The sequence below is a fragment of the Vipera berus genome (genome assembly GCF_964194415.1).
Source record: "Vipera berus genome assembly, chromosome: 6".
Classification (NCBI taxonomy): Eukaryota; Metazoa; Chordata; class Lepidosauria; order Squamata; family Viperidae; genus Vipera; species Vipera berus.
The window spans coordinates 23,605,502-23,632,821 of record NC_138208.1 but is presented as its reverse complement, the minus strand read 5'-3'; the positions used below and the strand labels follow the sequence as shown (position 1 = coordinate 23,632,821).

Genomic DNA, 27,320 nt, shown 5'->3' with positions numbered 1-27,320 from the left:
GTCTTTGCCAAATTAAATATCAAATTTCTTCTTTCTCTTCCTACTATTCCCATACAACTCAATATTGCCCTGTTGTATTAATCTGTGAATACATTGGAAATTGCTTATGCTTGTAAGCATGTAACATTCAGGATTCATATCTGATAAACCCAAGACAAATAAGAATATAGAACAATCCTGCTGGATCAAGCCAAAGGCATATGAAGTCCAGTATTCTAGGTCACAAATGGCAAGTTGTACTGGTGGACAACAGCCTCTTTCAGTATTGGAGTAACCAATACTTAAAAGACACTGCCTATGATTCAGGAAGTAATGAATAGGTATCAGTATCCTTGTCCACTATTAAACAATCAAAATTAGTTGCCTTCCACAATTGAGCTATGTGCTATGACACCACATACAGTATTTCTTTCATCAGTTCTGAAACTCCCTTTCTTCCCTGACCAGTTTTATCTTGTGAGTGAAAGAAAAACATTTCTCTGTCTGTGCTGCTTGTGCCATAAATAATTATGTAAAGTCTTTGTAAAGTCTCCTTTGCTTTCAAGCTGGAGCTATAATCTTTCCTCATAGGAGGCTAGCCCACCCCTTAATTATGTTGGTCGCTCTGTTTCAAAACCTTTTCCACTTCTAAATTAGCTTTCTAAAGGAACTGTGACCAGAACTATACATAATACTCTAAGTGTGATTTCACCATAAATTTGTGTAAGGGCATTATTATATCAGCAGTTCTATTTTCATTTCCCCTACAAACGTTTGCAAGCATAGAATTTTCTGGTTTTGCAGCAGCTACATATAGGTTGACATTTTCATCAAGCCATCTATAATTATTTCTGATCAGTCTCTGTCAGAAAAGATGACATTAATGTCACTGTGGTAGGTTGTTGCTGTTTTTTGTACCCTTGAATGGGTGTTGATTTCTAGTGACCTGCCTGGGCAAGTCCCTGCAGTTTTCTTGGCAATGTCTTCAGAAGTCACTTGTCATTGCTTTCTTCCTACAGCTAAGAGACAGTAATTGTCCCAATGCCACCAGGCTGACTTTGTGCAACTATAACTCCCAGTCAAATGCATTGACTTGGAAAGTTAGTTGGCAAAGGAAGAAAGCTAGAGTAAGACTGAAGAAAATAGAGATTTTGACACATTGGATGGGATATTATATTACTAAATAGATGTTTGAACATGGCTAAGAGAATAGATAATTGTTAGAAATAAAAGGATTATTATAACTAGAAAGATAGGATCTGTAACTAGAATACTATATTTTGGTATGAGAAGGGAAATATGAAAATGCTAAGAGGGTCTGAATATGGGAAGCTTTTGGTTACCCAAATATAATTTATTATGAGAAAACTATAAGCAATAGAGAACACCGATGGGAAATCATTTTTTTAAAAAGTGGGAAAAACAGGATACTGATTGAACAAATGGATTTTAAGTGCAAATGCAATCAAGATGTTTTGGTTAGAAAAAATATTTTAAACTGACATTACTGATATTATATATAATATTAGAAAAATATAACAAAGATGCTGTTATTCAATTGTATAAGTATTAACAGCAATAAGAATTGTATTTGCCTAGTGTGGAAAAATGTATACCACCCGAATAAGAGAGGAAGCACTGGATGGTGTAGTATTGGATCTAGATTGAGGACGTTAATATGTACCACTGAATTACTAATGGACCCAGACAACACATTGTTTGTTAAGTACTTATGATTGCAAAACTAGAAAATTAATAAAATATTTATAAAAAAAACCCTGCTCTATCACCTTTTTGAAGTTATCTTATGCCCATTACTGGTTCAAATGCAATCCATCGTTTTTTGTGCAGATTAGGTTTGTCCCAACAGATATACAGGTAATCCTTGACTTACATCAGTTCATTTAGTCACTGTTCAAAGTTACAACAGCAGTGAAAAAAGTGACTTGTGACCGTTTTTCACACTTATCATCATTGCAACATCCCCTGGTCAGGTGATCTAAATTCACACACTTGGCAACTGACTCATATTTAAGACAATTGCCATGACCCAGGGGCATGTAATCACCTTTTACAATCTTCTGACAAACAAAGTCAATGGGGAAGCCAGATTCATTTAGCAACCATATTACTAACTTAAGAATTGCTGTTATTCACTTATCAACTGTGGCAACAAAGGTTGTAAAATGGGGCAAAATTCACTTAACAAAACTCTCACTTAGCATCAGAAACTTTGGGCTGAATTGTGGTCATACGCTGAGGACTACCTATACTGTACTGTACCTCACAAATCTAAACCCTTTCCCCAATAATATTGTCTTAACCATTCATTGAGACTTTTCAACCAAACTTAATTGATTCTGTGTGGAAAAGTGGTATCATCAGTCATTGATGCCAAAAATGTGCCACAGCCAATGAACAGCTTTTCCCAGCGCTATCTAAATAACTATGTAGACAGTGTCTGCCACCTTCATACTAGGCAGATGGAACACCCATATCTCTATGTGTAAACCTCTAAAAAAAAGTGAATACCCCACTACTGCAAGCTGATGTATCAGACTGAAGTTATATGCTACTATCTTATCCTTGACATTTGTTGCCAACCTCTCTGTTTTGCTAGCTAATTTTGTTCATCTATTTTGACCCGATGAGAATGAACCTGCTCCCTAAGAATCAGGAGGTCATTACACTGATCATACACACCAGCAGTTATTCACATGATGCTCAATACAATACAACAGATACCATAGTTCCACAGCCTCTGACAGCTGTTTGACTGTCTACTTGTAATACAAGATCACAACAATGAATCCTAAATTGATATCATACCTAGGAGGAAATAAAGACAGTGTTGCACAATCTGGGCGATTCCCTTCTCCTAAGCAGAGAATCAGCTGCAACATGAACTTGCAAAACTCAAATGCATTCAGGAAAAACAACTGAGTGGACAGAGATAATAAACATGCAGATTTCACCATTTATCTGCTCTTCCGGCTGGATCAACAATAACAAAAAAGGAAAGTAAGAAAACATCATTTAGAAGTTTATATGCCTTGAAGCAATTTAGTCAATTTCTGTATTTCTTTTATTCTCTACTTCTATGCTCAATTTTTCTGTGCTGCTTTTTAAAAAAGAGGTAGTTACAAACTTTGCCCAGACTTTATACTATAACATGCTGAGATTCCTGCTGGATGCCTACTTTTCATTTTCCTATACAAATAAATGAAGTGTTTTTATCTACTGACTTGCACAGAGGCAAAAAGATGCCTCGATACTCCAGTGGGTGTGGACTGAAAGTATAAAGAAAGTATAAAAGGAAAGTATAAAGAAACTGGATTTTTTTTAAAAAAACCCAACAATCAGCAACCCTATCCTGTAGGAAGATAATGGCAAGCTACTTTCCTATAGCCAAGAAAACCACAAGGGTATGGTAGCATAGTCACCAAAAGTAAAAAAAAATGACATGCTTTCATGAATATGAATATATGTGTGTATAGAAAATAGTCAAAGTTGGGGAATCTGAGTATTTGGTAACTGACCATCTTGAAAAGCTGCTCCAAAAGGAAGTACTTATCTGTCTCTGAAGAAAACTTCTCTTCTACTAAAAAAATATTAAGTTATTAAAAAGTGTTATGGAAAGGGTGTGGGTGGGGGTAAGTTCTAGTGTCTGTATAAACTGGCTACACCACAGCTCCACACTGGATATACGGTAAGCCCTGTTTTTCAGCTGCTGAGCTCAACAGCTGAATGCAAAATCTCTATTTCATGGTCCTCTTGCGAGGACAAATAGCTGATTTCCCTTACAGCCAAACAATTCTTCAGGCTACAAGTTCTGCTTGAGTACCAAATCAGTTGTGGTGTCAGTTCTCCTTTGCAAGAACCATTCAATCTGTCGTTTTCCTCACCAGTGTCTAACCATATTTCTAACACAGATCTTTTTTAAAAGCAAGCCATGCTACCCACTACAGAAATTGGTGCTCGCATCCACAGTGATTTTTAATGATCGTGTATATGAGGAATATTCATACCTTAGAGATACAACAATGTGTTCTGAACCAGCCTGCTACCGGCCTTGCAATAAGGCAAACCCCTGTTCAAACAGTAGAGACTGGAGAGCGTCTGAGGCTGCAAAGCGTCTGCCAAGATTTATTACACAAACAAGAAACAAAAACACTGGAACTTGAATCCTCAAACGGAAGGGTTGCTTTCAGCAACCAGCCCTTCCCCAAACACTCCTTTTATTTAGAGTTCAGGGCGTGGCCTCCCTGTGCCTCCTCCCGAGGAGTCCCACAGCCTTTCTCTGTTTGTTCCTGCTCGACTGCCTCCTGCGTCGGGCATCCTTGAACAGGGCCAGCTGTGGGTCATCATCCTCCGCACTATCGGGCTCACGCAGCTGAGAAGAGGGCCCCGGCTGGGGGCTCTGCGAAGCCTCCAAGCCATCATCAACCAGTTCGTCTTCCACATTCTTCTCCTCCCCCTCATCTGAGTCATCCGAGACATCTGAGCCGGCTGCCGGACCCACAGGCTGGCCCTGAGTCACAACACAATGCATATATCTTAATAGATGGGAAAAGTATTAACTTAATGAAAAAAGAAACAGGAAGATCCCATAATAAATCCGGTATGATGCTAAACATGAAATGGATTTTTCACTATTTACTGAAAATTTGAGAGAAGACGGTATGATGAATAGCTTTGGAAATGATTCAAATTATGTTATGGTCACAAAAGATTAACTTAGTTGAATACCATGAATAATGAACTTACTTTCACATATTATGTTCAAGCACAGCTATGCATACTACATATAAATCTCCCTTTTTACAAGTGAGAGGATGAAGCTGAGGCAGGATGCCCTTCCTTCCATGCAGACTTCACAGCAAATATTTTTTTTTCTTTGCACCCTAGGACAAAAACATCTGCAGCTACTTAGGATTGAACTCTCAACTTTCTGAGTGGGAGGTGAGCATCTTTACCACTAGGCCACCATGCCATGCAATATGAATGGAAAAATTCATTGCCAATCTTTCAGGTTGTCACTCTCTCCTCAAACTAATTTTCCCATGCAGCTATGAGAACTTTAACAGAGTTCATGATTTCACTTTCCATAAAAGTTGCATTGTTATTATGTGCATACCAGAAAGGATTGTTTAAAACAAATTGTTCAGTTAGGCAAGACAACTTTGAGACTTCCGGGTGGCAAGACTCCGTCGATGGCGGTCATTTCTGACCGTCAGCCCCGTTGTTCCGTTCAAATTGCGAAAACAGCGACAATCAGCTGTTTCGCGGTTTGGGAATCCTCCCCTCGGGAGAAGAGGGGAGGGTGAGCATTCAGGTAGAGGTAGAGCTCCCCTAGACCCCCAGAATTAACTTGGAACATCATGCACATTCCTCTATAACTGTGAAAATAGATATAGCCACTTCCCCTGACCATCCAGTGGCCATTAGCAAGAGAATTAAGAACTCCCATCCTTAGAGCACATAGTATTGGGTGCCACAGTATAAGTATCCAGCTGTCAAATATCTCCAATCTAATCCCTTCTAATAAATCTGATTAAAGAGTGTAAGCATCTTATATTCTTTTCCAAGTACCTGACACTATATTTTGTGAACCAAAAGCTTTCAAAATCATGTTCTTAGTTGCATGATATAATAAGAAATGATAATAAGACTCATTTGAGCTTCTTCCATTCACACATACATGGTGTGCATATAGTCATGCATGTATGTAACATGTTTGTAGAATATAGTGGAAACATCTGAATCCAAACAATGAAAGACTGGGGGTCTCAAAACTCCTTTCCCAGAAACCTCCCCAGTGTCCCCACTTCGGCTACAGTTTAGGATAGCATCTTGGTAGTTGCTGCTGTAACCAACTATTTTCTGGGAAACAACCAATCTGATAATCTTTCCACACTAACCTTCTTCGTATCCAAAACCTCAAAATGTGACAAAATTGCCTGTTCAACTTTTTTGGAAAAATATAGGTTAGAAATTAAAAGATGAAAATAATTTTAGTAATGGATCTTCCTAGTCATATACATGGAGTCAGTTTTAATCTTTCCTGTCCTTGGAGAAGAGAGAGCGCAATCTTGCCCAGGATTTTAAAAAAATAAACTTTACATAGAAAATATAAAGGTTAAAATCATAAAAGAGAATGCAATATTCCAGGCATACCATGATGGGTTTTACTACAAATAAACTCTTTTTCTTTGGGAAGTTAGCCTACCAAAATATTATAAATAAAACAACATTTTCCTGCTCAAACTGAAGACTGGAATGCAAGACTGTGATTACAGTCTACAGTTTCCCAGTTTATACAGAAAACAACCCAGAAAGAGGCACTTACATAGCATAGGAAAAGAGATTAATCCAATTCAGATTCCTATGTAAATTTATTATTTATATCTTCGAATCTAAAATTCTCTGGAAAACAGATGTTCTATTTTTCTCAATTACCTGGATGTTCTGTAGATTCCTGACAAGTCTAAGTTTCAATGAGAGGCTGAATGAAATAATCTTAGGCTATTTTTCAGCCCTGATTCATAACTGCTCCCTTGGTTGTCTCCTCCAATACTTTTTAAAGGATTCAAACAATTTATCTCCAAAATAGAACAGACTAGAGTAAATCTCTGTATGTATGTGACAAAGAACATTTCTCCCTCATGGATGTAACTGAACATCTGAGACCATCTGGCAAACAGCCCAGAGTAATGTGAATGACTGGCTTGAGGTTACATCCACAACACATGGTTTTGCATGAGATGCAAATGTAGTTGACATCTACAGTAATATTTTTCAGCTTGCTTTCTCAGTTAAGAAAATGTTTAGAATACTTTTGATTTGAATATAATATCAGACTGCTGTAAGAATTAATAATCTTTGGAACAGATGAAGTCCAGAATAGTGATGTTATATAGTCAATGTATATTTCACCAGTCATCAATGGGATAGTTCAAAATACTAAATGGTGCTGCATTGTGGGGAAAAAAAGGTAATAGAGAGGAGGGGCAAAAAGAATTAGTTAGCCTTTCATCCAGCAACTTGTCATTAGGAATGATGTAATCAGAGAACAGAAATGAATTTTAATTGCTGTGAAAAAAGTCCACCTAAGAAGCTTTTTGTTAATGTGATCCAAAATTACAGCTGTTAAGATTAAGTTCAAAGTGAACAATAGAGGTACAGGTAGTCCATGATTTACAGCTGGTTGCTTAGCGGCTGTTCAAAATTACAACAGACTCTTCCTCCAAAGTATTTACAATATGGTTCCAGAATTCTGACAATCCCACCCTACAGGCACATGACCACAGTTTGGGCGCTTGACAACCATCCCACCTTTATGACTGTCTGCAGTATCCCATGATCATATGATCATGATTTACATTTTTGCCCCAAACTGGTGTTTACTTCCAGTTTACTTAAAATGCCCTATAGTAAACAATGAAGTCTCTTAATAGCTGCAGTGTTTGCTTAATGACTGCAGCAGTGTAGGAGATGATCAAACTGAGCCCGAGGGAGGGGTCAAATGCATCATCAGTCATGAGTCTCTTTGTGCCTACAAGAGATCTAAGTGCGGCCCACTATGAATTCCTTTGACCTTAATAGTTCAGATTCTTGTAGAGAGCTTAAGCTTAAAATAAATTCTTATAGTCATTTGAACTGCCTGGATCTCCTGATTTTATGACTGTGGCAATTCCTTAACAACCATTGCAAAAAAAGGTCATAAAATTGAGTCAGCCACATGATGATTCACTTTACAACTATCACAATTTATAACCATAACAGGAAGGATTCATTTCAGTTGAAAGTTGAAGACTACTTGTATCAAGTCAGATAACACAACCAAAAGAATCTCTACGACTTTTATTGCTCTAAGTCCGCAGTTTCTTAGGAATTTGAAAGCCCTTCCCAGTGCATTTATTCATTTCAATGAAACACTTAGGCCTTCATGCACAAATTAATCTAGATGATGACCTCTTCCATCATATCATAGAATAGGATGTTATTCCCAACAGAAAATGTTGCATCGCTATCAGTTTTGAATATATGGATAATATTCATAATTCCTAGCTTCTGGTAAGGGTTGTTGTTATTTTAAATCCGGAATCAGTTTTACAAAGATTTCAGGAATACAATAAACCTCTTATATCTTCTCATGCAATTTAGTATGCAATTGAAATCCCATAGCCCATAAAAAAATATCAAGAATGGCTCTTATTTCTCAGTAATCAAAGCCCATATTGCAGTGACAACCATCCAAATCATTTGATCAACTACATAACCTAGCACTATTTTTCCAGAAATAGTGCAGCTTAATTTGTATAAGACATCTCCTAACCGGTTATACTGTTTTTTCTTTCTGTGCTGCTTCAAGAAACCAAAGAGTCAGTAATAGTTGTATCTTTTAAATAATCCTCTTTTGCTTTGGAGAAAGGGAACAGCAGATCTTACACAGTTAGGAACAAATTGAACATAAGCAGTGCCCTGCTGGATCGGACCTCAGGCCCATCTAATCCAACAGACTGTTCTCACAGTGGCCAACTAAATGCACAAGGAAGTCTCTCAGTAGTCTCTCAGCAGACGGCCTTCAGAGACAGTCACACTGCCATCAAGGCTAATAGTTATTGATCCACATGACTTTCATGAATCGATCCAAACCTTTTATTGAAGCTAGCCAACTTAGTAACCAGCACCACATCTCTTTCAGGCTATATTGCTTGCTAAGTCTGACAATGCCTCACACAAAGAATTTGCCTTCAAACCAAGTATAAATTATGTGTTCCACCATGTGCATCTTTTTTAAATACTGAACTGTATACTTCAGTATAATGATGCACCTCAATGCTGGAATCAAGTGTTGGAGGCTTTTCCATTGACATTGTTACTTGCTTTATCCAATTTTCTTTTAATAAGCATGATCTGCAAAGGATCATAACTTAATGTCAACTCTTTAATTTTCCGGCTCCCGGGAATTCTTGCTTAATGACTCTCTTTGAAATTGTCAACTCTGCTGCTAAGTGAAGTGGTCCTTAATTGGCACAACTGTGCTTTCCAGCTAGAAAAAGACAAGATTACTCAGTTACACATTTTGGGTTTTTATTTGCCTCCTAACCATTCTGCTGGCCTTTGCAATGCTCAAGTGCCTGCTTACTGTCTTCTTTACACTGAAAGCAATGTGACTGCGCCACAACCTGGGCGTGGGAGCCATGGGTATGCTACATAAACATCTTACAGTAGTACTCTGTTGAAATCTCTTCCTTTCTTTCCATTCTGTGGTGGTGAGGGTGAAGAGAGAAAAAGCAAGCAATTTCTGTAGACAATCTTTTCTTTGCCTGACCCTTAAAAAGTAAAGGTAAAGGTTCCCCCACACATGCGTGCTAGTCGTTTCCAACTCTAGGGGCCGGTGCTCATCTCCATTTCAAAGCCGAAGAGCCAGCGCTTGTCTGAGGACATCTCCGTGGTCATGTGGCCGGCATGGAACACTGTTACCTTCCCACCTTAGTGGTCCCTATTTTTCTACTTGCATTTTTACGTGCTTTTGAACTGCTAGGTTGGCAGAAGCTGGGACGAGTAACAGGTGCTCACTCTGTTACGCAGCACTCGGGATTCAACCTGCCAAACTGCTGACCTTCTGATCGACAAGCTCAGCGTCCTAACGCACTGAGCCACCGTGTCCCTTGCCTGACCCTTACCTACTACCAATATATGATCACATAGCTTTCAATACATAAAAGAGCAAATAGCTTATTCTCTTGAAATGCAAAGATCTCAAATGTTTTTAAATGGGCTAGAAAGATATTTTTCAGCACTATTATAACTTTAAATTGTTATTGAATGAACGGTTGGTAAGCAAGGAATACCTGGATTTTATTGTAATAATTTCATACATCATGTTTTTAAAGTTACTGTTTTATCTCAAATGAACTGTAAAGTACCCAGATACTCTAAGTGGAGGCTTAATTAAAATTCAGTAATGGCTAGTCCTCATTTAGCAAATGACTCATTTAGTGACTGTTTGCAGTTACACAATGATGAAAATGTAACCTGACAACCAATCCTTGTATTTCTAACTTTACAGGTCTGTAAAACAAAGAGCTGAATTAAGATCATAAACACAGTCAGGGTTTCATTTAGCAACCCCTTCACTTAATGACCAAGTTGCTGGTCCCAGTTGTGGTCATTAAATAAGGACAATCTATACCAGATGCAGTGGCATTCTAGAAAAGACAAAAAGATGATTCATCCCATTTGTATATGATCCAAAGCAAATGGGGCTTTGATCAAACTGCCACAGCCACCATTTTTTTATCATCTTCCCCTCACCAATATATTACTGAACAGATACTGAGCACATAATAACTGGAATTTGTTACAACCTGAGGTATAATCTTTATTCACCTTTTCAGGCTTCTTCTCCTGATGTTTTGGTCATACAACTCCCAAATTCTCAGAAAATATCATTTTGGCTAGAAATTCTGGCAGTTACTATTCTAACATATCTGGAGAAGGCTAGTTAGCTTATTCCTTATTTATCAGACCGTCACTAGCAAAAAAAATGAATAAAGCATAAAGCACAGTTAAAAATCAGCTGTTATTATCTACCTTTAATAGGTACGACATTACTTTTTACACCAAAAGTACCAGGTTCACCGTTTCAGAGATAAAGTAAATATCAATTATTGACAAATTCTATTTTACCTTTATGAATTGCATAGGCCAAACATCTTGCCATTCTCCATACATTCTGGTTACAAGTCATTAATAATTTGTTATCTATAAATTGGGTTTTTACTGCAAGTCTGAAACTAATACATATTTATGGGGTTCACAAAGAAGCTTATAGCAGTTACCCTCTTACTCAATATTTTATACTAGTAAAAAAAATGTTAACACTCACCCTTCCTAGCTCTTTATCTTCAAGTGCCAAGACCCCTGTGCTTTCTGTAAAAAGTTTCACTTTGACGACAGGCCGAGGATGGGTTGTGGTAAAATCCCCCTGAGTTCCCCATCTGTAACAACAAAAAATTGTGACATTCATAACCCAAGCCCATTAAGGGTAAGTGGTGCTCTGGATTTCAATAAATAAATGCAGGATTTTCACCTCTCTTCATACTTATTGAATAGAAATGTACATCTGAACATTAAGTTTTGAGAGTGGCAGAGTTAAGGATTTTTCAGACATTAGTTTTGTAATTAAAAACCATTCAATGTGGCAGATGGCATGATGAAAGATTAATTATACGCTGTGAGTATACAACAAAAACTGGATAGATTTGTGTAAATTATTTGGGAGAAATCTAAATTTTTCCCATTAGAATATACTAAAGATATGAACACCAATCATGTTAAAGGTGTTTTTTCAAGTATTGGTCAACTGTCTAGTACAATGTTGTGACTAATGCCTAATCCAGTGAGGATGAACCTATGACAGGGGTCCCCAAACCCCCAGTCCGTGTACTGGCCCTGGGCCACAGTATGCCAGAAACCAGGCTGTGCAAACACAGGATGCAGGCAGCATGTGAAACCACACCTCTCTTCACGGAACTGGTCCCTGGTGCCCCAAAGGTTGGGGGCCACTGACCATGCCATTTTTGCTGACATGCAAGCCCTCTAAGGCCTCTGAAAACCGAGCAAGCATTTCCACATGATTTTCAGAGTTTGCACAAGCCCAGGGAGAGCAGGTCTCAGGCACATGAAAGGGCCCTCCTTTTGCAGGGCCCGTGAGACCTCCAAAAAACCCACACAAGAACAGGGCACGCTATTCCGCTCTTTTGGGACAGTGCAAGGACAAGTAACCGCAATTCTCTCATTCAGCATTCCAACAACTACAACCTGAAAATAGATTTTCATTAATAGCATTCTAGCAGCTACAGCCTAAAAATAGTTTTCTTTTTAAAGGCTTGTTTTGATGGAGCCCAGTTGCAGTCACTGCTGAGCTTTCCTGTTTTGCTTGTCTTGGAAAACAAAGGAGAATCTTCCATAGAACAATTGTCAGCAGGTGGGAGCTAGAAGCATGTCTTTTCCATGGCAGCCCCTGCTCTATGGCACACTCTGGGCCCCTGAAGTTCAGCAGGCCTCCATCCTCCTGGCCTTCTGTAAAGCTTTGAAGACCAGTCTTTCCCCTCAAGCACTGGGAATAGATGACTGCATATTAGAAGTTTGACTTGGTGCCAGGTCTTTTTCTTAATGTTTTAATCTGTTTTATAGTTTTAATAAAAAATAAATGAGTATTTAACCATTTTTTTGATAAACCTTGCCAGAAAAAACTTCAGGGACTTATCTAGGCAGTCTCCAAGAATTGGACATGGTTGAACAGGAAGAAAAAAAAAGCCTCTGCATTGCCAAACCAGACATCATCTGAAACATGTTGCTGATACTATCCTGCTACCTCCTAGTAATGCAGATCTGCAACTTGACAACAAAGGTTTCTTTTGCCATGGAATTTCATGGCTGTCCAGTGTATACTTTAGGAAAATGCTGAAGAAAAAAAACATATATGGAGAGTAAAGGTAAAGGTAAAGTTTCCCCCGCATATGCGTGCTAGTCGTTTCCGACTCATCTCCGTTTCAAAGCCGAAGAGCCAGCGTTTGTCCGAGGACGTCTCCGTGGTCATGTGGCCGGCATGACTAGATGCCAAAGGCGCACGGAATGCTGTTACCTTCCCACCGTAGTGGTCCCTATTTTTCTACTTGCATTTTTATGTGCTTTCAAACTGCTAGGTTGGCAGAAGCTAGGACGAGTAACAGACACTCACTCTGTTACGCGGCACTCGGGATTTGACCCGCCAAACTGCCAACCTTCTGATCGACAAGCTCAGCGTCCTAACTCACTGAGCCACCGCGTCCCTCACATAAGGAGAATATAATGATACAAAGTTGTTGTTGTTCTTTCATGTCAGTGTTGATGTTCCTGACTGACTGGACAAGTTGCTGCAATTTTCTTGGCAAGATTGCACAAATGGTTTGCTATTGCCTCCTTCCAAGGATTGAGAGACAATGACTGGCCCCAAGGTGACCCAGCTGGCCTAAGTTGGGATAGAACTCACAAACTCACAATCTTAACTACTTGCACCAAATTAGAAATAACTGCTATAACTAACACTGGCAACAAATTACTTTAAGATAAGACAAACTTCTACGTACATATTTTGTATGTAAATACTATGGCTACAGCTGTGTTTTCCATAATTTGCAACCCCCCCTTAAAGATAGCAATCAGCAAATGGCATCAACTTCATTTGACTCATGGTGGAGTCATTTGAATAGCAAATTTCTTCTCTAACTAGACTGGCCACCATGATGCAGAATTAAGTCTTTTGCATTAGCCTAAGCATTGTTTTCTTACATATATAGCTTGTCTGCAACTGTTTGCAGAAAGCATTTATGTATTTTTCAAGTTACTAGTTTTGATTTTTCCCCAAAAGCATTTAACCATCTGTGAACTACCATAATATGAATTTATTCTGTTGCAAGGGTTGGATGCCTTAGCGACAAAATACTGCCATCTCTTACACAAGGATGAAACAATTACAACATGTCAATCACTGCAGAGTTAATTCTAATAGAGTTCTGAGATGATGCTGAGAAAAAAGACAGGTGATGCAGGAAAAACAAAAAAATAGTGCAGAAGGGGGAAAAAGCTTATTTAGGATGATATTCTGAAAGAGACAGGAGGGAGAGTATTCTGAAAGAGATAGGGCAGATATACAAACATTAAACAGTGAATTCTTAATATAATAGACGGATGTAGAAACTGAAATGGCATCTAACTTAATGAAGTTAGATTATTTTTGTGACTCTTATCACCAAAAGATTACTCTTTTGAAATAAGCCCAACACCATCAGCTTTTCTTCAATCCATTTTGTTAAATAGTTAAATTCTGTGATGCAAATGCTTACAGCATAATGCCAAGTTATATTGGAAACAGATATTCTCTTGGCTTCTATTTACTAATAAAGATTGTTAAGGCTACTTTCTATTTCTTCTGCTTCATTGTGGTACACTGAAAAGTGTGTGTGTGTGTGTATGTCTATGCAGTATATCCCTTGTGGTGTTTTTAGCTACACTGATCAATAGGAGTCACTATGTGACCAGTTTTATTGTACTGTGGCTCAACAGAAATGAGTAGTAGTCGTTATTCTTTGGGGTATAATATCCAATATATGGGTATAACATTTATGGGGAAGACCATCAGGTGATTCATTTTGATGTCCAAATAGGACAAAACCAGTCACATGGTGGTCAATGTAACAGAAAATACCACATAGGTTATCTGCTATGTAAAAATGGGGAATCCCTGTTCATTAGATCAGAGGTCCACAACCTGTGGGCTGTGACCCACTACCAGGCCATGGGCTGTTGGCCACTGGGCCACCTGAGTGGCTGGCCAGTGCACATTTGTGTGTGCGTGTGCACCGCCATTCGCGCTAGCATCGCAGTGTCACATGGGCACTAGCGATACCGTGAGCATCGTACAGGCATTACCCAGTGTCACCATGAGCCCATCCCCCCACTCATGATAGCATTGTGGCAGCATGCCGGTGCTATCGTCGCTGCGAGTGCACACTTCCCCCACTCACACTAGCATCACCCAAGCATCGTGCGGGTGCTCGTGGCCCCATTTGCATTGCATGTGCAATCATGGCCCCATTTGTGTGCGCTTGCAGTCCCATTTGTGCACGCATGTATGCACAAATAAATGTGTCTCCACCCCTCCCACTGCACTGGGCCACCAACCAAGAAAGGTTGGGGGCCCATGCAATAATAATAATAATAATAATAATAATAATAATAATAATAATAATAATAATAATAATAATAATAATAATAACAACAACAACAACAACAACAACAATAATAATAATAATAATAATAATAATAATAATAATAATAATAATAATAATAATAATAATAATAACAATAATCCCCTCCAAGGATTACTGCCTTGTTGTGGTGAAGGGGCTTGTGTAATTCAATGAAGCTATGAGCTATGCCGTTCAGGGCCACCCAAGACAGACAGGTCATAGCAGAGAGTTCTGACAAAATGTGATCCACTGGAGAAGGAAATGGCAACCCACTCCAGTATCTTTGCCATGAAAACCCCATGGACAGTACCAAAAGGCAAAACGATATGACACTGGAAGATGAGCCCCTCAGGTCGGAAGGCGTCCAATATGCTACTGGGGAAAAGCAGAGGGCTAGTACTAGTAGTGCCAGAGAGAATGAAGCGACTGGGCCAAAGCCGAAAGAACGCTCAGCTGTGGATGTGTCTGGTGGTGAAAGGAAAGTCCGATGCTGTAAAGATTTTTTCTCCATAGGAACCTGGAATGTAAGATCCATGAATCAAGGAAAGCTGGGCGTGGTCAAAAAAGAGATGACAAGACTGAACATCGACATCTTAGGTATCAGCAAACTAAAATGGACAGGAATGGGAGAATTTAATTCAGATGACCATCAGGTATACTACTGCGGGCAAGAATCCCTCAGAAGAAATGGAGTAGCCTTCATAGTCAATAAAAGTGTAGGAAAAGCAATACTGGGATACAATCCTCAAAATGACAGAATGATCTCAGTTCGAATCCAAGGCAAACCATTCAATATCACAGTAGTCCAAGTCTATGCCCCAACCACCAGTGCTGAAGAGGATGAAATTGACCAGTTCTATGAAGCCCTACAGCACCTTATAGAACTAACACCAAAAAATGATGTCCTTATCATCATGGGGGATTGGAATACTAAAGTAGGAAGCCAAAAGATAACCGGAATAACAGGCAAGTTTGGCCTTGGAGTACAAAATGAAGCAGGGCACAGGCTGATAGAATTTTGTCAAGAGAATACGATGGTCGTAGCAAACACTCTTTTCCAACAACCCAAGAGACGGCTCTATACATGGAGAACACCAGACGGTCAACACAGAAATCAGATTGACTATATGCTCTGCAGCCAAAGATGGAGAAGCTCTATACAGTCAGTAAAAACAAGAGCAGGAGCTGACTGTGGCTCAGACCATGAGCTTCTCATTGCAAAGTTTAGGCTTAAACTGAAGAAAGTAGGGAAAAGCGCTAGGCCAGTCAGGTATGAATTAAATCATATCCCTGTTGAATATACAGTAGAGGTGACAAATAGATTTAAGGAATTAGATCTGATAGACAGAGTGCCTGAAGAACTATGGACAGAGGTTCGCAACATTGTACAACAGGTAGCAACCAAAACCATCCCAAAGAAAAAGTAATGCAAGAAAGCAAAATGGCTGTCTGAGGAAGCTTTGCAAATAGCTGAGGAAAGGAGGGAAGCGAAAGGCAAGGGAGAAAAAGAAAGATACGCCCAATTGAATGCAGAATTCCAGAGAATAGCTAGAAGAGATAAGAATTCCTTCCTAAATGAACAGTGCAAAGAAATAGAAGAAAACAATAGAATAGGGAGGACCAGAGATCTTTTCAAGAAAATTGGAGAGATGAAGGGAACGTTTCATGCAAAAATGGGCATTTTAAAGGACCAAACTGGTAGGGACCTAACAGAGGCAGAAGAGATTAAGAAGAGGTGGCAAAATTACACAGAAGAACTATACAAGAATGAGCTTAATGTCCTTGATAATCACAGTGAGGTGGTCACTGACCTCGAGCCAGACATCCTAGTATATGAAGTGAAGTGGGCCTTAGAAAAGCTGAGCAACATCAAAGCTAGTGGAGGTGACAGTATTCCAGCTGAGCTATTCAAAATCTTAAAAGACGATGCAGTAAAAGTGCTACACTCAATTTGCCAGAAAATTTGGAAAACTCAACAGTGGCCACAGGATCGGAAAAGATCAGTTTACATTCCAATTCCAAAGAAAAAAGTGCCAAAGAATGTTCAAACTACTGCACCATTGCACTCATTTCTCATGCTAGTAAAGTTATGCTTAAAATCCTACAAGCTAGACTCCAGCAGTATGTGGACCGAGAACTACCAGAAGTACAGGCAGGATTTCGAAGAGGCAGAGGAACTAGAGATCAAATTGCCAACATACGTTGGATCATGGAGAAAGCTAGGGAGTTCCAGAAAAACATCTACTTCTGCTTCATTGACTATGCTAAAGCCTTTGATTGTGTGGATCATAACAAACTGTGGCAAGTTCTTAAAGAGATGGGCGTACCATACTATCTTATTTGTCTCTTGAGAAACCTATATGTGGGCCAAGAAGCAACAGTGAGAACGGGACACGGAACCACTGATTGGTTCAAAATTGGGAAAGGAGTCCGGCAAGGCTGTATACTGTCGCCCTGCCTATTTAACTTATATGCAGAGCACATCATGAGAAAGGCAGGGTTAGAGGAATCAAAAGTTGGAATTAAGATTGCCGGAAGAAATATCAACAACCTAAGATATGCAGATGATACCACTCTAATGGCAGAAAGTGAAGAAGAACTAAAGAGCCTCTTGTTGCGGGTGAAGAAGGAGAGTGCAAAAGTTGGGTTGAAACTTAACATTAAGAAAACCAAGATCATGGCATCCGGCCCTCTCAATTCCTGGCAAATGGGGAAGAAATGGAGGTAGTGACAGATTTTATTTTCCTGGGCTCCAAGATCACTGCAGATGGGGACTGTAGCCAAGAAATTAAAAGACTCTTGCTCCTGGGGAGGAAAGTAATGGCAAACCTAGACAGCACACTAAAAAGCAGTGACATCACCCTGTCAACAAAAGTGCGTATAGTCAAGGCTATGGTCTTCCCAGTTGCAATGTATGGCAGTGAAAGCTGGACCATAAAAAATGCTGAGCGCCAAAGAATTGAGGCCTTGAACCATGGTGCTGGAGAAGACTCCTGCAAGTCCCTTGGACTGCAAGGCGATCAAACCGGTCAGTCCTAGAGGAGATCCAACCTGACTGCTCTTTAGAAGGCCAGATCCTGAAGCTAAAACTCAAATACTTTGGCCACCTAATGAGAAGGAAGGACTCACTGGAGAAGAGCCTAATGCTGGGAAAGATTGATGGCAAGAGAAGAAGGGGACGACAGAATGAGGTGGCTGGATGGAGTCACTGAAGCAGTAGGTGTGAGCTTAAATAGACTCCAGAAGATGTTAGAGGACAGGAAGGCCTGGAGGAACGTTGTTCATAGGGTTGCGATGAGTCGGACACGACTTCGCAGCTAACAACAACAACAACAACAATAATAATAATAATGTTGGAAGGCACCTTGGAGGTCATCTAGTCCAACCCCCTGCTCAGGCAGGAAACCCTATACTATTTTGGACAAGTGGCTGTCCATTCTCTTCTTAAAAACTTCCAGTGTTGGAGCATTCACTGCTTCTGGAGGCAGGTTGTTCCACTGGTTAATTGTTCTATCTGTCAGGAAGTTTCTCCTTAGTTCTAGGTTGCTTCTCTCCTTGATTAGTTTCCATCCATTGCTTCTTGTTTTGCCTGTGGGCGCTTTGGAAAATAGCTTGAGTCCCTCCTCTATGTGGCAGCCTCTGAGATATTGGAACACTTCTATCATGTCCCCCTTTGTCCTTCTCTTCATTAAACTAGACACACCCAATTCCAGCAGCCGTTCCTTATATGTTTTAGTCTCCAGTCCCCTAATCATCTTTGTTGCTGTTCTCTGTACTATTTCTAGAGTTTCAATGTCTTTTTTACATCATGGTGACCAAAACTGGATGCAGTATTCCAAGTGTGGCCTTTCCAAGGCATTGTAAAGTGGTATTAATACTTCACGTGATCTTGATTCTATCCCTCTGTTAATGCAGCCTAGCACTGTGTTGGTTTTTTTGGCAGCTGCAGCACACTGCTGGCTCATATTTAAGTGATTGTCCACTAGGACTCCGTGATCCCTCTCACAGTTACTACTATTGAGCAAGGTATCCCCTATACCAGGGGTAGGCAACCTTGGCTCTTTTATGACTCGTGGATTTCAACTCCCAGAATTCCTGAGCCTAAATGTAGAATCTTACTTTTTTCAACATTAAATTTCATTTTGTTAGATTGCGCCCTGTGTTCAAGTCTGTCCAGATCCCCCTGTATCTTAAGCCTATCTTCTGGAGTGTTGGCTATTCCTGCCAGCTTGGTGTCGTCTGCAAATTTGATGAGTTCCTCATTTATCCCTTTGTCCAAATTGTTGATGAAGATGTTGAAGAGCACTGGGCCCAGAACAGAGCCCTGGGGCACCCCACTACATAGTTTATTTTATTTTATTTTATTAGATTTATATACCGCCCTTTCCCGAAGGACTCAGGGCGGTTTACAGGGTATTTAAAACAACCAGTACAAAAGTTAAAAACAAATTAAAAAGATTAAATTATCCCTAAAATTAAAAAAACCCAGTTAAAAATTCTCAGCCTGGGCCGGAGAGCTCAAAGAGCCAGGTCTTCAGGTCCCGGCGAAATGTGCGAAGGTCGGGGGCAGTCCTAAGCTCCATGGGCAGCTGGTTCCAGAGGGCAGGCGCACCCACAGAGAAGGCCCTTCCCCTGGGTGTTATCCGCCGACAGTCTTTTATCGGCGGCACCCTGAGACGACCCTCCCTGTGGGAGCGCACTGGACGAAGGGAGCTTGATGCTGGCAGCAGGTGTTCCCTCAGATATCCCGGACCCAAGCCATTCAGGGCTTTATAGGTCATCACCAGCACCTTGAATCTCACCCGGAGGGCAACCGGAAGTTCCCTCCATGTAGATGTGGTTCCATTGAGGACCACACGCTGAGTACGGTTGGTCAGCCAGCTATGAATCCATCTGGTGGTGATTCTGTCTAACCCACATTTTTCTATCTTATCAATTAGAAGATTGTGATCTACTTTATCAAATGCCTTACTGAAGTCCAAGTAAATTATATCCACAGCATTCCTCTGATCCACTAATTTTATCACTTGGTCAAAGAATGCAATGAGATTTGTCTGGCATGTTCTGTTTTTGACAAACCCTTGTTGGCTTTTAGTAATGACTTTGTTTGCCTCTAGGTGCTCACTGATTCGTTGTTTGATTATCTTTTCCAGAATCTTCCCATGTATTGAGGTCAGGCTGATAGGTTTGTAATTTCCTGGATCCATTCCCCCCCCCTTTTTTAAAGATGGGAACTACATCAGCTCTTTTCCAATCCTCTGGTAGTTCCCCAGTGCTCCAGGATCTTTGAAAAATATAGTTCAGTGGTTTTGAGATCACATCTGCCAGTTCCTTGAGAACCTTGGGGTGTAATCCATCTGGTCCTGGTGATTTGAACTCATCTAGACTGGACAGGTGCTCACTTATCATTTTCTTGCCTATCTTAACTTGTGTTTCTATTCTCTTTTTTATGGAACTATTTTTGATAGGTTGGTCTGTTTTTTCCCTTTGTGTAAAGACAGATGCAAAAAACCAGTTAAATAGTCCTGCTTTCTCCCTGTTCCTTGTCACCTTCTTGACACTTTCACCCACTAATGGACCAGTCATTTCCTTCACTTTTTTCTTGTTTTTTACATGTTGAAAGAAACTTTTTTTGTTATTGTTGACTTTGGTAGCAAGCCTTAGTTTATTTTGAGCCTTAGCTTTCCTCACTTCATGTTTGCAGGCTCGGGCTATTTGCTGATATTCTGACTTAGTTATGTGCCCCTCTTTCCACTTTCTATACTTGTCCTTTTTATCTTTCAATTTGTCAGAGAGTTCTTTATGCAGCCACGCTGGTTTCTTTTGAGAGCTATTATTTTTCCTCTTCGTTGGTATTGTGCTAGACTGGGCTTTTATTATCTCAGTTTTGAAAATTTCCAAAGCTTCTTGAGTTCTTTTCCCCTTTAGGATTCTCATCCATGGAATTCTTCCCATGGTCTCTCTAAGTTTATTGAAATTAGCTCTTTTAAAGTCCAAGACTCTAGTTTGGCTGTGTTCTATTGCTTGTGCTTCCATAATGTTGAATTCCAATATTGCATGATCACTTCCTCCTAAGGTTCCTGTGGCTTTAACACCTTCTATCATTTCATCTCTGTTAGTGAGAATTAGATCCAAAATGGCTAATCCCCTAGTTCCCTTCTCTACTTTTTGGGTGACAATATTGTCTGCTAGGAATCTGTTTGATCTTTCACTTGGTGCAGAGTTTGTCTCCCAGTTGATGTCAGGGTAGTTAAAGTCCCCCATTACTATTGTGATGCGCTTCCTACATACCTTAGTTAGCTGACTAGCAAAAAGTTAATCTATTTCCTCTGTTTGGTTGGGTGGGTGGCCTATAGTACACATACACCTATGTCAATGTTATCCCCCCCTTTTATATTGACCCAAATGCATTCAGGTTTCCAGTTTTCATTATTGTTGTGCTCTATTTCTGTAGAGATGTAGTTATTCCTTATATAGAGGGCAACTCCACCTCCTCTTTTATTTGATCTGTTTCTTTTAAATAATTTAAATCCCTCTAGCTGTGTGTTTCATTTGTGGGTTTCATCCCACCATGTTTCTGTAATGGCAACAATATCATATCTGCCCTCGTTAACCTGAATTTCTAGTTCACCCTGTTTGCTATTCATACTCTGTGCATTGGTGTATAGACATTTGAGTCCTTTATGTCTGACCCTGTATTTACTTTCTACATAACCTGTGTGGTGCCTGAGTTCCCCTATTTTCTTACCACCTGTTTGGTTAGTGCACTTTGTGTGGCAATTGCTAATAGAAGCTTGATTTTGCTTGACAGCAAGGTTGATATTCTTGTCCACACACACATCTATGTTACATGCATTGATAACCCTATAATGTTTAGATTGGCGGGGACAGAGATGTTCTACATCAATTAACTCACTTCCCCACTGTTTAGTTTAAATATTCCTCCAGAAAATCTGTGAATTTATAGCTGAGTAACTTAGTCCCTTTCTTTGAAGGATGTAAATCATCTCTTTTGTAAATTTTTTCATTGGACCAGCTACAGATATCATGACTAATATATCCAAAGCCTTCCCCTTTACACCACTCCTTTAGCCACATATTGAATTGTGCCATACACTGGCCTTTTCCATTTTGCTCCTTATACACTAGTAATACCTCTGAAAAAGTAAGCCTAGAGCCTATTCTGCTAAGTTCCTGCCCCAAGCTCTGGAAATCATTCTGCACAGAGAGTAAATTTTTTGGGGACAGATCATTAGTGCCAAGATGTACAATAGCCTCCACATCACAGTCCTTGCTGGCATTTTTGATTATTTTAGAAATACGCTTCTTCTCCCTACTGGCAGTAGGACCTGGAAGACACCTGATGCTCTTTCGAAACCTCTGTGTCCTTTCCTAAATTTAAATCCCTTATAATTGAATCACCAACCAGAAGGTAGCTTCTCTTTTTGGATGCCTTTCTGTTCTTGCATGACTGGTGTGTAATACCAGATTCGCACTTCTCCCTGTCGAAAACAAGTTTTTCATCTTGGACCACGATCCCTTGCTTATTTGAGTTATTATCACAGATACCTTTACCTGTCTCCTTAATGTCCCTATTAAGGTAAGAAAGGGCACTGTATCTGTTGTGCAGGGACACAGCGAAAGCTTTGTGTTTATGGTTCACAGATCTCACCCTGCCAGATCCCACGTTTGTCCACACTGCCCTTCTCCTGCAGGATCTTTGTGGTAGAGGGGGCTGATAGTACGGAGGCTCAGTAGAGTAGAAGGGCTGAATTGGACACCTAATTTCTGCCTGAAGAGCACAGATTACAGACCCTAGATAAATAATCTGTCCTAGATTGAGACTGGAAGTCATGTAAAACCTTATATATGGGAACATGACATAATGATATCTGTACTTCTCTGCTCTGAGATTTCAAGGGAAGGGGAACTCTATATACAATTCTGACACTTGCTATATAAACCTTCCTGCAATGACTAAGCATCTGGACCTGGATACCCTCTTAAACTAATGCACTGTATATAATCAAATGTGTATTGTCTACTGAAATGAAAAGGCCCATAAGTTCAATTCCCGTTAGAGGGTTTGAACCTCACAGAGTAATAAGCTACCTATAGTAGGTAGGTATGCAACATTTTGGTGACATAAGGATTACATTAAACAAAGGACAAAAATGAGATCACAAGGAGAATGGATATTGCGAGATAGGATAGTTCATAGCACACCTCCAAGACAGAACTAGAAATACGATTTCTTTTCTGAATGTGAACCCAAAATTCAACAGTAGAATTAGGAAGGACTTTAAGATGTGTGTCATAAAATAAAATACTGGGTTGGAAGATGCTCATGCTGTGTGTGTGTGTGTGTTAAATAAATGAGTTTTGGCTTGAAGTAAAAGAAAAAGCCTCATATGCGTTATAATATAGATACTAGGAACATTCTCTCTCTCTCTCATATATATCAGTGTCCGTGTATCTGTCTGTGCATCTGTGTCTGTCTGTCTGCGTGTATTCACAGGCACACAAACGTACACACAAACAAATGTACTGTACACACACACACACACACACACATACACACACAAATAAAACTGCTACACATATGTTCAGATACGTAATGCATACAATTTACCGTATATACTTGAGTATAAGCCGAATTTTTCAGCCCACTTTTTGGGCTGAAAAATTCCACTTCGGCTTATACTCTAGTCAACAAAAAAAACTTACCGAGGACTTGTGCGCGGCCGAGGCTTTGGTGCTTCCGGGATCCCGCGCACCTCTCCCAAGCCACCGCCGTCCGGAGACCTGCCGAAGTTTGGGGAGGTTTGGGGAGGTGCGCGCGCACCTCCCCAAACCTCCCCAAACGTCGCCGGGTCTCCGTTCCTCTGCACCCTGCCTGCCTGCTTCTTTCCACAGCGGAAAGAAGCAGGCAGGCAGGGGGCGGAGGAACGGAGACCCGGCGACGTTTGGGGAGGTTTGGGCGCCTCCCCAAATATCCCCAAATGTCGCCGGGTCTCCGTTCCTCTGTGCCCTGCCTGCCTGCTTCTTTCCACAGCGGAAAGAAGCAGGCAGGCAGGGCGCAGAGGAACGGAGACCCGGCGACGTTTGGGGATATTTGGGGAGGCGCCCAAACCTCCCCAAACGTCGCCGGGTCTCCGTTCCTCTGCGCCCTGCCTACCTGCTTCTTTCCGCTGTGGAAAGAAGCAGGCAGGCAGGGCGCAGAGGAACGGAGACCCGGCGACGTTTGGGGATATTTGGGGAGGCGCCCAAACCTCCCCAAACGTCGCCGGGTCTCCGTTCCTTTGCGCCCTGCCTGCCTGCTTCTTTCCGCTGTGGAAAGAAGCAGGCAGGCAGGGCGCAGAGGAACGGAGACCCGGCAACGTTTGGGGAGGCGCCCAAACCTCCCCAAACGTCGGCAGGTCTCCGTTCCTCCGCGCCCTGCCTGCCTGCTTCTTTCCGCAGCGGAAAGAAGCAGGCAGGCAGGGCGCAGAGGTCCGGAGACCTGCCGACGTTTGGGGAGGTTTGGGGAGGTGCGCGCGCACCTCCCCAAACCTCCCCAAACTTCGGCAGGTCTCCGGACGGCGGCGGCTTGGGAGAGGTGCGCGCGATCCTGGAAGCACCGAAGCAAGTCCTCGGTAAGCTCCGGGCGGTCACTTGCTTCGCGTCTCCTGAGGGAAGGGGGGGCGACTGGAGCGGGCGTGTTTCCTCCCCTGCTGGGCGCCGCGATTTGCCCGGGGAACGCGCGGGCCCCGAATAGCAGCGTGGAGCGAGGAAGCGGACAGCCAGGGCTTCCCGGAGAGCCAAGGCCACACAGGGTATTCCTGTGTATTCAGGCTTGCAAAATGGCGGATCGAGCCTCTGCTGGCGGCAGAGGCTTGCAGAATGGCGGATCGGCTTATACTCGAGTCAACAACTTTTTCCAGTTTTTGGGGGTGAAATTGGGGGTCTCGGCTTATACTCGAGTCGGCTTATACTCAAGTATATATGGTAATATTTCAAATGTTATTTACTTATATTCTCCACAATAATACAAATCTAACAGCTGCAGTGTTTATTGTAGTAATTTTATTTTAGTGACATCTGCAAACACTGTGTTGATCAGGATAACTTAATTTAGCAAAGACTGAGAAAAAAAATCCAAACTACTAAAACCAGTGTTAAGTAAAATTTTCTAGCTTTTTCGTAGTAGTATGGAATTTATATTGGATTAGGAATCCAAAATGTTATTTTTATACAGAATGAAATAAGGAGAGGAAAAAGCAGTGTGAACTGAGAATGTTAACTGTAAAAGCAACATGTAAGCATATCCTTATCTGCCCAGATACTGAAGGTGACATTCCTGAACACTAGAACTGAGAACTTCTCTCAAGGCTAGAGATAGGTGCACAGGTAGTCATTGAGTTATGGCCAGTCACCTAATGATCATCTGAAGCTACAACGGTTCTCCTTGGGGATATTTACGTCCTGGTTTTAAATTTCCAACAGGTCACATGCCATTTGCAGCATCCTGCAATCAAATGACTGCATTTTATGATGGCATTTACTTCCAGTTTTTGGCAAAACCATGGGTTTGCTTAAAGACTGTGCCGTTCACCTAGCAACCACAGGATATGCTTAATGATGGAAAAAAGATTATAAAATAAGGTCGGTCATATGAGTGACCCAATTTACAGTCATCCCAAGTTACGACCGTTATGGATAGGTTCCATTATGGTCATAACTTAGGACTATCTGTAGAGAAATAGTCATAATGCTTTGAATAAGGTAGATGTCAGTCCTTTTTTAAGAACAGAACAGGTCAGGAAATAGACATTAGAAGTCTTACTTTATTGATACTGTAGGCTATAACTGAATCTTGATAGCCTGAGAGCATTTCTCTTTCTCTCCCTCCTAAACTAAAGAGAGACAAAGCAGAACCATCTTGAATTCCTTTCTTATGCCCTCTGGATTTCCTGGATTAAATTTAAGCCATTTTCCTCATGGGTTCTACATATAGGTAGTCTTCAACCTACGGCCCCAACTGAGTCCATAATTTCTGTTGGTACGGGAAACAGTTAATAAGTGAGTTTTACCCCATTTTACAACCTTTCTTGCCACAGCTGTTAAGTGAACCGCTGCAGTTGTTAAGTTACTAGCATGGTTGTTAAATGAATCTGGCTTCCCCATTGACTTTGCTTGTCAGAAGGTCGCAAAAGGTGGTCACATGACCCTGGGACACCGCAACCATTATAAATATGAAGCAGTTCCCAAGCATCCAAATTTTGATCACATGACCACAGGGATGCTGTAGTGGTCATGTGAAAAATGGTCATAAGTTACTTTTTTCAGAGCTGCTTCAACTTTGAATGGTCAGTATACAAATGGCTGTAAGAGAAGGACTACCTGTATTTTTTCAAGGCTATGTCTGTATAGTACTCCTCTACAACAGGGGAGAAGGAGGTCTTTATATAGCAAATTATTTGTAGACAATCATTCAGCAAATCGTTCATTTGATAAAACAAAGGGGGGGGGGAATCCCAGTTTGTATATATGATAAATCAGCATAAAATATAGCCACTTGATATTTATTTTTTATTTATTTATTTTTTATTTTTATTACATTTATATCCCGCCCTTCTCCGAAGACTCAGGGCGGCTTACAAGCTCAGCAGTAGCCTTCATTCTATGTATATGCCTGCTTGTTAGGGCTTTCACACACACACCAAGCGGCATTATTACAAAGTCAGCTTATTGCCCCCAACAATCTGGGTCCTCATTTTCCCTACCTCGGAAGGATGGAAGGCTGAGTCAACCTTAAGCCTGGTGGGATGTGAACCTGCACTAATTACAGGCAGCTGGTGTTACTTAAGGAGGCATCAGCCCACTGCTCCACCAAGGCTCTAATTTTTCTTCTATTTGAAGAAAAATATTGTCATGAGCCAATCTTGAACTCAGATGGAAAGATGACTCATATCTGAAGTTCCCTTTCTGCTTCCCTAATTATGGAGATACATTTAGGAAGTCACAGAAATGCTAAATGTTTCCATGTCCCAAATGCACACTGTTGAGTTTCCTAACCAAAGTCTGTTGTGTAAAGCAATACATTATATATGAATACATTGTGAAAAATTTGGGGAGGGGTGTATTGCAACTAGAAGTATAAATGAATATAGTTTTGCTTTAGATTTCCATTGGAGACAGTTGGTACAATATGCCTTAATAACGTCTCTTTCACTATGTACGCTTTAGAACATTCATTTCTACCAAACTGGCTTTGCATTAATTACAGCATTAAAACTCTACTATTCAGTAAATATTTATCTCCTCCAGCTATGTACGTTCTCACAGATTATTCCCCAAAATGGTGAGATTTAGAAAAAAATGATTTGATAAGTAGCTAACCATAGGTTTCATAACTTATGGGAAATGACAATGTGTATTATCCACAGTTTTAACAGCACCCTCCAGATATTAATGAAGTTGGTAATTCATCAAGCCAAAAATATGAAATGCAATTATGTGGACCTCTATTTGGATAATATATTGCTATTCTACATC

General features: G+C 40.6%; 1 protein-coding gene across 4 annotated transcripts in view; it reads right to left on the bottom strand.

Moving 5' to 3' along the window:
- Positions 1-27,320, bottom strand: part of CADPS2 (calcium dependent secretion activator 2) — a 373,090-nt gene that overhangs the window by 193,825 nt on the left and 151,945 nt on the right. For all 4 annotated transcript variants that reach the window (XM_081331670.1, XM_081331671.1, XM_081331672.1 and 1 more), the window contains exon 7: positions 10,877-10,988. In XM_081331670.1, coding sequence (XP_081187796.1) covers positions 10,877-10,988 — 112 coding nt within the window. The remainder of the gene's footprint in view (positions 1-10,876; positions 10,989-27,320) is intronic.